General features: G+C 42.6%; 2 protein-coding genes and 1 long non-coding RNA gene across 3 annotated transcripts; all 3 read left to right on the forward strand.

Annotated features, from left to right (window-relative positions):
* On the forward strand, positions 626 to 3,578 carry LOC8079484 (V-type proton ATPase subunit E). The gene is made up of 6 exons (XM_002454872.2): positions 626 to 927; positions 1,520 to 1,620; positions 1,799 to 1,955; positions 2,486 to 2,682; positions 2,997 to 3,096; positions 3,224 to 3,578. The coding sequence occupies exons 1-6, from the start codon at positions 826 to 828 to the stop codon at positions 3,257 to 3,259; spliced, it is 693 nt and encodes a 230-aa protein (XP_002454917.1). The 5' UTR covers positions 626 to 825; the 3' UTR covers positions 3,260 to 3,578.
* Positions 4,838 to 8,980, forward strand: LOC8079485. Its single transcript, XM_021455342.1, has 3 exons — positions 4,838 to 6,985; positions 7,114 to 7,305; positions 8,190 to 8,980. Exons 1-3 carry the CDS (start codon positions 4,914 to 4,916, stop codon positions 8,791 to 8,793), a joined length of 2,868 nt encoding a protein of 955 aa, XP_021311017.1. The 5' UTR covers positions 4,838 to 4,913; the 3' UTR covers positions 8,794 to 8,980.
* LOC110434203 lies at positions 9,961 to 10,601 on the forward strand. Its single transcript, XR_002451675.1, has 2 exons — positions 9,961 to 10,157; positions 10,364 to 10,601. It is a non-coding gene; the product is annotated as an uncharacterized LOC110434203 (long non-coding RNA).

The raw sequence follows: 13,104 nt of genomic DNA on the forward strand, positions 1-13,104 counted from the left end.
TCCCTCTCTCACCGGTGTCGGGAGTCGGCCGCCGCTCCGATCTCCGGCGCCGACCCCGCCATCTCTGTCCTCTGTCCTCCATGGGAGACATGATAACATCAAATTTTACGACATATCATGGAACATTAAATATAGAAAAAAATAACCAATTATATAATTTATCTATAATTTGCGAGATGAATTTTTTAAGTCTAGTTAGTTTATGATTAGATAATAATTATCAAATACAAAGAAAAGTGATATAACGTACAAATATAAAAGGAAAAAGTCTACTTTTCCTCCCCAACTTTTACGAAAGTTTATTTTTCCTCCGTCAACTCGAAAACCGGGCAAACCATCTCTCTCACTTTTCAAACCGTGTATTTTACCTGGTTTTGCTATAGTGAATGGTGGTTTTGCTACAGTAACACTGATTTTGTCTTTTTCCAATATAATTTTTTTTATCTAAACAAGGCCTATGTCCTTTTCTTTGGGCCGAAACTGTTTAAGGGGCCAGCCCATTAATGCTGGGCTTCTTTTTTCTGGTCCAAGTTCAGCTCTACTAGTCCAAGTTCGTGTACGCGTCGGATATACCGAGAAAACAGAAAGAAAAAAACAAAATGTCTCACGGGCTCCAAACAAAACCGGACGCCAGAGGTTCCCTCAAAAAAAAAAAAAAAAAAAAAACCGGACGCCAGAGGCCGCGTCAGATAAAAAACGAATCGGCACCGCCTCCTCTTGAGATCAGCAAAACCCACCGCTGCGGCGACTCCGCCTCCCGCCGACCGGGCGATCACCTGAGAACACGCGGAGCAGCGGAAGGAGCGCAGGGGGTTGTTCGCGAAGATGGAGGACGTGGACGTGTCGCGGCAGCTGAAGCAGATGACGGACTTCATCCGTCAGGAGGCCGTCGAGAAGGCCGTCGAGATCGAGGCCGCCGCCGCCGAGGTATCCGTGTCCCCCGCCCTTCCGCCGCGCATTCTTTTCTAGAGGGTTTCCGGGTCTGGATCTCGTGAGCTGTCGGCGAGATCCGCGTCGCGCAGGTTTGGATCTCGTGCGGCGTGGTAGGATCGCGCAATGCGCTGTTGGGTAGGGGTGGATCGAGCGAATTAGGCGGGGATCGGGCAATGCTGGGGTGTGTGGTGGTCATGTTGCCATGCGGGGCTTTAGGAGTTGTCTGTATTATCAACTGCGGACGAAACCTAACAAGAGAGAGTAGTTTATTAATTTTATTAACTGAATTTGAATTACACAGTTGCACTAAAAGGCTTGTGAAAGGAGTTGTACTCAACTGCGGCATTGTGCATTTAGTACAACTCCTTTCACAAGCCTTTTAGTGCAACTGTGTAATTCAAATTCAGTTAATAAAATTAATAAACTACTCTAATCGCTCATGTTAGGTTTGGTCCACGTGTAATCGAACAGACTTGTACCATAGGAGAGCATGAACTGTGCGATGTCATGATTTGGCGTAATGTGCTTTTAAATCTGAAAGGTCTGCCACTTTTTCTATGAACTGATGTGTATGTTAACTACTCAGGAATTCCAAATTGAAAAATTGCAACTGGTGGAAGCTGAAAAGAAGAAGATCAGGCAGGAGTATGATCGGAAAGAGAAGCAAGTTGGCATCAAGAAGAAAATGTGAACAATAGTTCTTAAGTTCTTATTCATTCTCGTGACTTATTTCTGTTTTACCTATTTCACACTTTGTAAAGGACATAGCTATTCGCTACAGGCCATTATGGATATTTCCCACCTTTGGCATGCCTGTGACATATGCGGGCAATTCAATGATCTTATTGTCTGTGATTGTATGCAGTGACTACTCGATGCAGCTCAATGCTTCAAGAATTAAAGTTCTTCAAGCTCAGGATGACTTGGTAACAGATATGTTGGAGTCAGCAAGGAAAGATCTACTGTGCATAAGCCGAGATCACCAAACTTACAAGAAACTTCTTAAGATACTTATTGTTCAGGTTAGCAAAACATAATTTGCATCCTTCTCTGCGAATATAAAGCATGAACTTGGTGCAGCTACTGCAAGCAATAGTTCGTTTTAACTGAACGCAGAGAGCAAAATGTTGTAAAAAATATATAAAGAAAGCAGGTTCTGTTGTGCTGCGTATTCCATTTTCAGCTTATTTCCTGGTTGCTATGGACCTGTCTGTTAAAGTTCTTATTGCTGGGGATAACACCAATCCACCTGCCAATCTGAATATAGCTGATATAATACAATTCAGTTTTCTATGAAAAACCCATGGTTCTGTTCCTCAAGCTAAAGAATAGTATGCCTGATTTTGGGTAATATTCAAGTCATGATATTTTAACCATGCGCTTGGTGTAACTTTTTTAATGTACTTGTAAAGTAATTGTAGTGGTTGACACTGCATTTGGTTATGCATTCAATGTACATGAGTAGAGTGTCTTAGATATGGCTTCATATTAACCTCTATTTCCATTCTTCAATAATTTATGAGCACCAGTTAACGAAAAGTTGTCTGGACAGAGTTTGCTGCGCCTGAAAGAACCAGCTGTGCTTCTCCGCTGCAGGAAGGAGGATCTTGAACTTGTTGATTCAGTTTTGGAGTCTGCAAGCAATGAGTATGCAGATAAAGCAAATGTATATCCTCCTGAGATAGTGGTAGACCGTCACATCTTTCTGCCATCTGCTCCCAGTCATTATCAGGCACCTGGTCCCTCCTGGTAAGGCTTGCAGTCTTTCATGGCTTATGAACCAATATCTCCTTTTGTGATACTGTCTACTGCCATTTGCTACATTTTATGTTTACTGGATATCTGATTTTCATACTATATCTTTAGTCTATTATGTCATAAATGTCTAAACTCTAAACGAAGGGCATTGTTGGGCCCCTTGTGAAATGATAGAACCTTTTGTATGGTGTGGTCGTGTGTTATTCTCCCAGTATACAGGATCTGTTCCTGGCGGTTATGTAATCATGTTTAATGCATGTTAATATTGTGCATCATAGTGTTTACTGTTATACCTCTCAATGCAGCTCCGGTGGAGTCGTGCTAGCTTCCCGAGATGGAAAGATTGTCTGTGAAAACACACTGGATGCTAGGTTACAAGTGGTTTTCAGAAAGAAGCTGCCAGAGGTAAGCTGCAACTTTTCCTGTTTCCTTGACATTATGATTTCAGAAGCGATTTTGTTCAATTTACCATGCATCTTCCCTCACATTCTGGTCTGATGACAACCTTTCTTTGGCATTTGTTTGTTTACAGATCCGTCAAAGTCTTTTTGTTCAGGTAGCTGCGTAACCAATTCTTGAAAGCGGAACGTGGCTCAGTACTCTTTCGGGTACCCTGATTATGTCCAGAAGCGGAACGCAGCTCAAGAGTGATTTATCACACTGTTTTGGATCTCGATTATTATGTGTGTATACTTTTTTTCTGGTTATGGATGCTCTGTCATTAGATTCCAGACCTCTGAATCCTGCACTGAAGCAAATAAGAGCAAATAATCTGTCTTCATATGTGGGACGACCTTTTGTAAAATAAAGCATCAAGATGTGTTGCGATGCCACTTCTGTTAATAGCATCATGTTTTTAATTGCAGATGATCTTGCTGGCTGTCGTTAATTTTGCTGTGTTGTCGAATAGATAAAAATCCTAATTGGCCGCTGTCAGTGCACTACATTTTCTGAGAATTATACAAAAAAATTAGTTGTTCACTGTGAACTCCAGGTATGTGAATGATTTAACAAATAGCGTTGCCTAGATCAAGAAAAAAGATGTTGCAATGTGCTGGCTGAGTTCGTATGATTCTTTTTCATAATACGCCTAAAGTTGATCCTACAGGCTAGTTTTTTTCGCTGTGCATAGTTGGAGGTATTAGGCATGACTTTGTTTTTTAAAAAAGAGTATTGTCAGTTTGTCACATCATTAAGCCCTGCTGTAGAAGCTAATTCTATCATACAAAATTGCGCTTTAAATAAGTGATAACCCACCTTATAGGATCACATTAAGCATCAATGCGATCTTATCCTTTGTTTAAGCACCGTATGCAAACGATATGGTAAACAATGTTTTTATTTTTACTAAAGCACCACCATTGTACATATTCTTCGGAACGCTAGTGGTAGAGAGTAGAGTGTACTGTAGTACAAAGACAAATGGGACCGCTGTTAAACGATTGTAATCGGCTAGCAACTTCAACAGGAGCCATTAAAATAGGGCTCCTGCCTTTTATTTAAGGGCTTCTTCTATTTTTAAGGGCAATATTTTTTTTTTGAAATGACAATATTTTTTTTTAACTTCACACTCCAGCATTGACCTCAAAACAATTTTAGTAGAGGATGACATGTGGGACCCACTTGTGATCCTCTTTCTTACTTTCTTTCCCGTTGAACCTTGTTTTTCCCCCTCAAATCTTTAAATTTGGTTTTGAGAGCTCAATTATGGCCTTGTTTAGTTTCAATTTTTTTTGCAAAATAGACACTGTAGCACTTTCGTTTGTATTTGACAAATATTGTCCAATCATGAATTAACTAGGCGCAAAAAAATTGTCTCGCAAATTACAAGTAACTGTGCAATTAGTTATTCTTTTTATCTATGTTTAATGCTTCATGTATGTACCGTAAAATTTAATGTAATGAGAAATCTGAAAATTTTGTAATTTTTTTTTAAACTAAACAAGGCCGATGCCACGCTGGAGTTGCTCCAACAGAGCATTCACATGACCCTCGATCGCCGGCCGCCCCTGCTTCTGCGGGACCCCACCAGCAGTGAGCCAGTCCCTGGGCCGCGCGCTTATCCGGCGGCTCGTTCAACCTTCCCGCCAAAAGTTTGGAAATCCCCTCGTCCATTTGCCAGAAAAAAAATATAGAAAAGCCAAAAACAAATCCAAACCCGCACACAGATCTGCCACCGAACCACTCTCCCTCCGGGCTCCGGCTTCCCCTCCGCCACCGCCATGACGGCCGGCGCCGGTGAGCCCCACCGCGTAGTCCTCCTCCTCGACCTCGACCCCCTCCTCCCCACCCCCAGCTCAAGCACCCCCGCCTCCGCCGCCTCCTACCTCGCCGCTGTCCTGCCCGCCGCCACCTCCCTGCTCGCGGCGTCCCGGTCCCCGGCGTCCCTCTCAGCGGGGCGCCTCTTCTTCTCCTCCCTCTCCCCGATCCTCTCCTCCTCCCTCCTCCCGAGGCCGCTCCCGGCCGCCCCCACCCCGCTCTCCTTCGATCTCCACCCGGCCACCCTCGCGTCCCTCGCCCCGCTCCGCCGCCTGGCGCTCCGGGCGGCCCCCGCGCACCCGCGCGTCCCCGCCTCCTCGTCCGTCGCCCAGTCGCTCCTCCAGCTCGAGCACGACTACTCCTGGGACAACGAGCCCCAGGGCCGCCGCCGCCGCGGCTTCGATCCGCCGCCCAATTTGGTGGCTCTCTTCACGCCCGCCGCGGAATTCGACGAGTTCGGGGACGGCGCCAGCTTCGTCGAGAAATTCCGCAAGGTTTTCGGTCCTGTCAGGGACCGCCTCTCGGCGATTGGCCTACAGGTGTGCTGGGTCGCCGTCCCCTCCGCCTCCGCCTCCGCCAGTGAGGGGATCAGGAGGGCCGTCACCGAGCTGGGCTGGTGGTTCACTACCGCCGATGCGGTCGCGTTGGGGTCGGCTATTGCACTGCCGGCGCTCGTTTGGGGAGGTGTTGGACTTGGTGGCAGGGAAGGTGGACGGCGAGGAGAGGTGGTGTTGGAGATCGCGGATGTGGAGGGCAAGCCACTCATCTGCAAGGGCTGTGAGGTCGAGGTGGTTGGCTCCTCACGGTTGCAGCAGGCCAGCGGCAACACCGTGCCCAGGATACATGTCAAGTCGGTGTGTGAGGTGGGGAATTGGGAGCGGTTGATCTGTGGGGATGGTGATGTTGCCGTGGTTCGAGGGTTCCAACGGGAGGGGAGCAAGGGTGACGGGGAAGAAGCTGTAGATAAGGAGTATTTTCCTCATCGGGTTCTTGAATTGGTCCTTGGTGACGAGAAGGATCGGTTAGGAGTTGCCAAGCCAATTTGGCAGCTAATTTTGGTGTTCCTTAGTAGAAGGAATTATTGCGCAGTAGTCTCAGTTTCCGATGGAGATGAGAACTCTGTAGATGGTGTTCTCATGCCCTTCTCGATGAACTGTGCATTACTTCATTTTGAGAAGAATGGTACTGGTTTAGGCCTGGCCAAAGCCTCTAAGACGCCTGGTAGTGGTGCATCTGATGAGACAAAGGTGCGGAGTGAGAAGAAGAAGAGAAGCAGGCTGCTCGGTAAGCTACGTGAGGTGACCACCTGGAGTACCTTCTGTGACATGCTTCTCAAATATGCTGATGGAAGCATGCCGGTGGTGGACTTGGAAGACCTATATTTCAGCAGGTATGGCACCACATCCAAAAAGTTGCGGTTTCTGAAATGTTGGATGAAACAGGTGAAACAGTCATGTCTTAGTACCCTAACAAGCGTACATACAGACAGAGAGAAGCATCTTCCCTCAAAGGATGATTCAGAAGCAAGAGTTCTGGTTTCAGAAGAAGATGCTTCAGCTGGCCTTGTCAATTTTTCGCTGGATGAAGCAGATTGCCAAAAGGTAGATACACCAGTGGATGAAGCAGGTTGCAGTAAAGTGGGCATATCAGTGGATGAAGCAGATTGCAGTAAAGTGAACAGATCAGTGGGTGAAGAGAGTTCAGTGTTCTCTTCTATAGAAGATTTAGAAGCATTTCTGGGAAGTGTCCCTCATAAGATTGAGCAAGGTCTTTGTTCTGAAGATGGTGATCTGGGGAATTTAGCTGAACGTTTGGTTGGCTTGTCTGTCCATGCACTGTTGGTTAAGCATGGAAAGATTGCAGTGAGGTACTTTGAATATAATGATGCAGAAGATGCTTCTGGTGCAAAAATTGCCTGTGAACTTTCCAATATTTTGCTGAGGAAACCCAAAGAACTGGTGTCGAAGTACAGAGATTCAGCGTCTGCTGCATCAGAACAAACCACAAAATACAGTACATGTTATAAAATTCGAGAGTATCCTTTTTTTAATTATCATTCTTTTCCTTCTGCTTGTGCAATTATTTTGGATGACATATCATCTGCAGTCTATGTTGCTAATATATCAATTCTTGTGGTTTTGTACCTTAACAAGCATGTACCAGGCATGAGCTGCAGATTTTACTTAGAATGGAAATGATCAAATCTGAACTTGGATCTGCTATAGAGGAAGGTTCAAAACAGAAAATGATAAAAGACATCTGCTCGTTTTTGCAATTTATTGATATCAATCTCCAAGGGGACTCTTTTCAGTCTGACGGTATTCTTGAGTATGCTGAAAAGACCATAAAGTCCAGGTATGAGTATGACTTAGTTTCTATGCTTTCAGTTCATCTCAATGTTGTTTAGCAGATTGTGTGTAAATGCTAGTGTTGAAGTTCATGGAAATAGTAACAGTAATTGTGTAAGGTTAAACTTGCTACCTATGTCAGGAGATGCATGCTCTGTACTGCTTTCTTTGCCAGAAGCAAGGTTTATGCTTTAGGGCTAAATGGTATCTGTAGTTCTGTCTACTGCAACTGCAAGTAGCTGGGTAGCCAGAGATACCAATAAAAATGTATGAAGTCCTAACTTGGAATACTTTTCTTCATATTAGACAATGGTCTGACTGCTGCAGGCTTACAGGGTCAGCCTGATATCTCTCTTTTATGTATGGTCGAGACTGCTTCAGTCCATTAGTTTTGTTCACTTCTGTTGACTACTACTTAAGAAACTCTAGCTTAATCCCTGTACTCTAGTTATTATATGCAACACAATAGGAGGGAGCAGCACCAATGCATCACACAATCGTTCTCATGTTTCTCGATCCTTTAAGGAGCACTGCTGCATTGTATAGTAGCATTGAAATAAAGATTGTGCTCTTCGTTTTCTTGATTCAGAGAGTGATGCTCCAATATTTCAGCAAACTCTAGATATGCTGTAAGTAAATTTTGATAGTAAATGTGAGTTGCTGGTTTTCATGATCATGGGGACTGTAAATGCCTTTTTTTTTATATAAAAGAAACTTTTATTTACTATTCCTGCTAAGTGAATAGATACAAAATTACTAACTGAATCTTGTCCCTGGAAACAAGATGAGGCTGATCATTTTTTCAGTTCCAATAGTTAGATGCCACTTCGATAAATAGCTCCCATTTCCAGAGTTTGTATTAATATAACCAAACTTTCCAATGCTTTTCAGGTACATCAACTCCATGGAAGACGTGATCAAGAAGATCTACACGGAGATGGAGTTTGATTTATTTGACGACGACGACGACGAAGTCGACTACTCAGATTCTCTACCCAGCAGCAGCAACCAGGATGACGCCAGGGTCTTGGACCGGCGTCACAACCACCGGGGCTCCGCCAGCACGACCGCCTCCGCGCTCCACCTGCTGCAGCGGGACACCAGGAGTAGCCGGCAACGTGAGGACGACCGGCACGATGAGCTGATGGCGAGAGCCCAGGAGCGGCGGGACCGGCAGAGGCGGCTCTCCTCCTTCACCAGCTGGGTGCCCGACCTGCGCCGCGTCTGGGCACTCAAGCACCCCGGGAAAGAGCCATGCGCGCGGGTGCCATTGTCCAGGTCGTGTGCGAAGCGCAGGAAGCGGCGGCGGGCCGCGTTCACGGACGTCGTCTTTGAGACACCCATGACTGCCAAGAGGCACGAGAGTGGGTCGGAGTCGCCCCCGGAGTCCGACGCCGGCGAGGCGGCCGCGAGGGCCGCTGCGCTTGGTTCGGTGTCCAAGACCTTGTTTGACGACGAGGAGATTGAGACGGACGTGAGCTCGAGTAGCACGTAAATTGAGCTTGTTGGATGGATGGATGGTTCGGTTGGGTTGGTTGCCATTTTTTGTCATTTTTCTGTTCTCCTTTGATCGATGAATGAAAAGGGCCATTGTTGAGTGTTCGTTTCTTCAGCGTCGCTGTTCAGGAAGTGTAATGGCAGTGATCTTACTGTTGTCAATTCAGTTCAGTGCGGCACTGTAATGTGCTTGTCGTTTTCTGGACACGGATGAGTAGGTGAGCAGGGACACATGGACACATGGACATGGCGTACCACACTGACTGACGCTGGATTGACCGATGGTCATGGACTCGGCTCACATATGTTCGGTCGTGCAGGCGACATGCATGCTCTATTGCTTGGCAAAATGTTCGTCAATGTTTGGGCTACAAGGTGAAATTTCATCTGTTACGACGTTGGGTTGTTTGAACGTGACGTCGATGGTGGCATGAATTTTAATCCATGAAAGCTTGGCAACCTATAAAAATAAAAACACTATACGTCGTGCGTACGGCCTAGTTAAGAACTTTTAAATAGTGACCACACCTAGACGCGCAAGCGTATCCTACGTTATTAGAAAGGGCCGGCAGATGGTCCAAAGAAAGTACGTACCCACCGTTCACTTACAATATATACTACTCCATAATATACGCAATTACGCATTAGTATCTTTTGAGAAGAATATATACATACAGTACGTCAGTTCATATTGAATATGGTACGTTCATGGCGAAGGAAAGAAGATCGTGTCAATTACGATACCCAAATCTCAAATGCTCAAATTGTTGCTTCAAGCAATAATGTTAAAAAAAAAGTTAGCAAAATGTCCAAATAAAAGAAGTTGCAAAGACTTGTCTAAAAGAGGGGAATATATATGTTATGTATCTCCAAATTCCTATACATAGATCCATGATTCGTTCCTCCATTGGACAGGTAAACAAGAAAAGGAACACTATTGTTTTTGAAACGAGCAAACTGTGAAAGTTTTTAAACAATAAAAGATACATAAAAATGCATAAGCTTATCCTGAATAATCCTGATACACACAGTTATTATACTAGTTCATGCTTATCCATGGTCAAAGTTTCCCGCGCTTGTGCTCCACTTGTCAGCATACCCTACACAACCAAAGTTGTTGTGGTTCATCTGTGTGTGCGGCATGCACGCTCTGCAAAACAAAAAAAAAAAGGGTTCCCCACGCTTTGCATCTCCATATATATACATCTGCAAAGAAGAGATAAAATGGATGAGAAACTATATGTCATATATACATATGCAAGGAGAAAGAGAGAAAGAGAGAGGAGCTCCCTTCAATCCAAGCACGAGGGAAAGATGATGGTGGGTTCATCTCCCGGGTCATGCACACCCATGCAAGTGCAGGTGAGCATCAGTCATTGCTGCACCAGAGAGGCATCCATGAACCGGCAGCTGCAACCGACCACTTCCCCTCCTGGATTGGATCGAAGGGAGCTCTTTGTTCGCTTTTCTTCGCCTTCTTCATCGTCGTCGTCTTCTTCTTCATATCTTCATTCATCCTATAGCATATGATAGACTCTCATCCACTTATATATATATATGTTTTGTAGCTAGGAGCACATGAGCTAGCTATGGAGTTGTGATGAGGAGTACAACGATGGCCGGGTTGGTGGCCTTATATAGAGCTCATGAGCCAATCTGAGCCGTTGGTTCATCATCACATTCGTGGCCCCCTCCATCTCATATGTGGACAGAGAAAACATGCATGCCTTGCCTTGATTTGGTTTAGTTTGGCTATTGTGAGGTTAGCATGCATGGAAACTGACGCAACAACTCTCTTTATTCCTTACTGTGGCATCTGCTCATTCACTGGCCTTGTGCTATCTTAAAAAACACTTGGGAATCTCATAGTGCACGCGGGAGACAGCAATTAACGGCCGGATTCGATCTTTAGTCTTTAGAGGCTTCTCCCTGGTTCCCGAATCCTCCTGTTGTCTGGCTACTCTCTATTAAATAAAGTAGTTTAATTAGTTTATTAGATATGAAAATTTACTTTAATTTACCCTATAACACAGGCGATCAGTAACAAAGATAAATTGCTAGCAAGGGGCGGCTTGTGCAAATAACGCGGCTACTAGGATTAATAATCATGTCACATAAGCCTCGGGCCTAAGTCCCACTATATTTTTTATGTTATTATTTATCGTGTCACATGTCTCGCTAATTCGCGACAAGAGAGATTTGTTTATTTGGAGCTTACATAACGATTGTCAAATTACTGTTCATTCTCACGTAATAATAAATCAAATACACCCTTCTCTCGTAAATTGTTTTGGAAGTTAAAAATTCCTATAAAAATGAAATTTTCCTTTGGTATCTCTAGCGGAGTAATTTTAAACAACCTAATTAAGAGGAATTGGAAAGACACTCAAAAATGTTGTTTTGTAACTGTAACAAAACCATTAAATATATTTTCTTTTATTGTCATTGTGTCAAGACAATATAGAGCACAGTCTATATAGCTCCTGGGTTAACACCCCCCAACTATGTATCCCACGTGTTAGGGAGCTGCCTATCAAATTTTGATTCAAAAGAGAAGAAATATATTCAACTTTGGGTAGCCTCTTTATGTTGGCAATTTGGAGATGTCGTAATGACCCAATGTTTGAAAATTGCAAATATACATCTTTTATGTAAGCTATTTTCAGGGGACCATATTGACAGTGGTTTTTGGCACTACTGCAGCGTGACAATTAAATAAAGGAGTCTTTCTAGCTAGTTAGCGAGTAGAGAAAACCAGAGATCACTTTGTTAGAGTTGTTTGTTTCCCATGAATTAAAATTTAATTTATACTCTATCATGAAGTTTTTTTTGCATTTCTTGTTCTCTGTTATGCATAGTTTTTTGAATTTCTTGTTTCACAAACTTATCTTTAGAAATGTAGCTGAAGCTATGTAATAATATAAACACTTTGTGTAGAGACTTAGAAGCGGGAAGTCTCTTCTATTAAAATATGGTCTGCTGAATACAACTTCTCTCTCTCTCTCTCTCTCATTATCATAGCTTACCCTTGCATCAAATCGCCTTAGATTTGTGAAGAATCATACTTTCCAGGAGTTGTTACGGAGGTTTCTTTCCCTCTTGGTTAGTTGTTGTTTTGTGCTTTTGTTGTTGTTGTTGTGTTCCTGTGGTGGTGTTCGTGTGTGGTTTTGTTGCGAGTGTGTTATGTTAAGATAGTTATCCAAATCTTTGTAATAGCAATCTGTAGTAGTAGTTTCAATCTAAAGCCCGAGTCGTTGTTTGCCTAAGTTTGGTTGTTTCCTTTATTAATGTAATTGACAACTCTCCTGCTTGGTTTGTTATTTAAAAAATAAAGAATTGAGCTCCACTTGTGGCCCAAATCGATGCCAATACCTTCCTAAATAGATCTCAGCTCTTCAAATTAAATTATTTCTATAGGTTCTTTAATGTAGATAGATATTTTTTGTAGTCTTAATGGAAACCTAATACTATTTTTCATTATTTTTTCCTTTCAAATTTAGGTACTTTAGTTATACGGACTATTTGTCTATGTATTTCATTTCTTAACTCATAGGAATCCTGAGTTTCTATATTTTTACTTCCAAATTTAGCTCTACATTAATCTTATTTGGTATTTATTCTTTGGTTAAACCTAAATCATTTAGAATCAAGCATGCATGCATACTCTTTTCTTATTTCAATTGATGTCTGAAGATCAACAAAGACGGGTTCAAAGCGAGAAATTGAGATTTATCATGGTTAAATGCTAGTTATTTCTTATTTAAATTCTAAATCTTAGTTATTATTTAGTTATATTTTTCATTGGTCCCTTCTTTAAAAGTTTTTATTTTCAATCCCAGTAGAAATCATAATATCATCTATCATTATTGTTATTCCATTATTGCTATTTGTTAACCATATATTTGTTATGGACTATTTGTTTAGGTGTTTTGTTTCATAATAATTCATATGAAAATAAAAATATCTTCACTGAATAATAGTTTAATTTTATCACTTTATTGAATTTATTTGCATGTGTTTTAATTAGATATTTGGGTTTTCAAAACAAATAGAAGTAATAATAATAAGAACGATGGACTTCATATCTTGGGTTTTGCAAAAAAAAAAAAATCTAATTGCTAATGAAGTAAGAATAGGACCAACTAAATTGTAGGATTTATGGCAAAGAACAAAGCACGGTTCATGTCGTATTGGCAAAGAATGAAGTAAGAATAGTGACTTCATAGGTCGTACTGTCAAGAAAGAGATTCCAAATAAACTAATTTGCTAACTTTATATTGCTTAAGTGAAAAATTCCCCTCCTGAGAAA

The sequence above is a fragment of the Sorghum bicolor genome, chromosome 3 (assembly GCF_000003195.3).
Source record: "Sorghum bicolor cultivar BTx623 chromosome 3, Sorghum_bicolor_NCBIv3, whole genome shotgun sequence".
Taxonomy (NCBI): Eukaryota; Viridiplantae; Streptophyta; class Magnoliopsida; order Poales; family Poaceae; genus Sorghum; species Sorghum bicolor.

What these genes read in the sequence shown, in the direction of transcription:
- LOC8079484 (XM_002454872.2), top strand. Translation starts at nt 826, where the DNA reads ATGGAGGACGTGGACGTGTCGCGGCAGCTGAAGCAGATGACGGACTTC. An exon ending in GTTGGCATCAAGAAGAAAAT is followed by an intron (nt 1,621 to 1,798) that starts GTGAACAATAGT and finishes GATTGTATGCAG; the next exon opens with TGACTACTCGATGCAGCTCA. An exon ending in TCAGAAAGAAGCTGCCAGAG is followed by an intron (nt 3,097 to 3,223) that starts GTAAGCTGCAAC and finishes GTTTGTTTACAG; the next exon opens with ATCCGTCAAAGTCTTTTTGT.
- LOC8079485 (XM_021455342.1), top strand. Translation starts at nt 4,914, where the DNA reads ATGACGGCCGGCGCCGGTGAGCCCCACCGCGTAGTCCTCCTCCTCGAC. An exon ending in ACATGTTATAAAATTCGAGA is followed by an intron (nt 6,986 to 7,113) that starts GTATCCTTTTTT and finishes AGCATGTACCAG; the next exon opens with GCATGAGCTGCAGATTTTAC. An exon ending in GAAAAGACCATAAAGTCCAG is followed by an intron (nt 7,306 to 8,189) that starts GTATGAGTATGA and finishes AATGCTTTTCAG; the next exon opens with GTACATCAACTCCATGGAAG.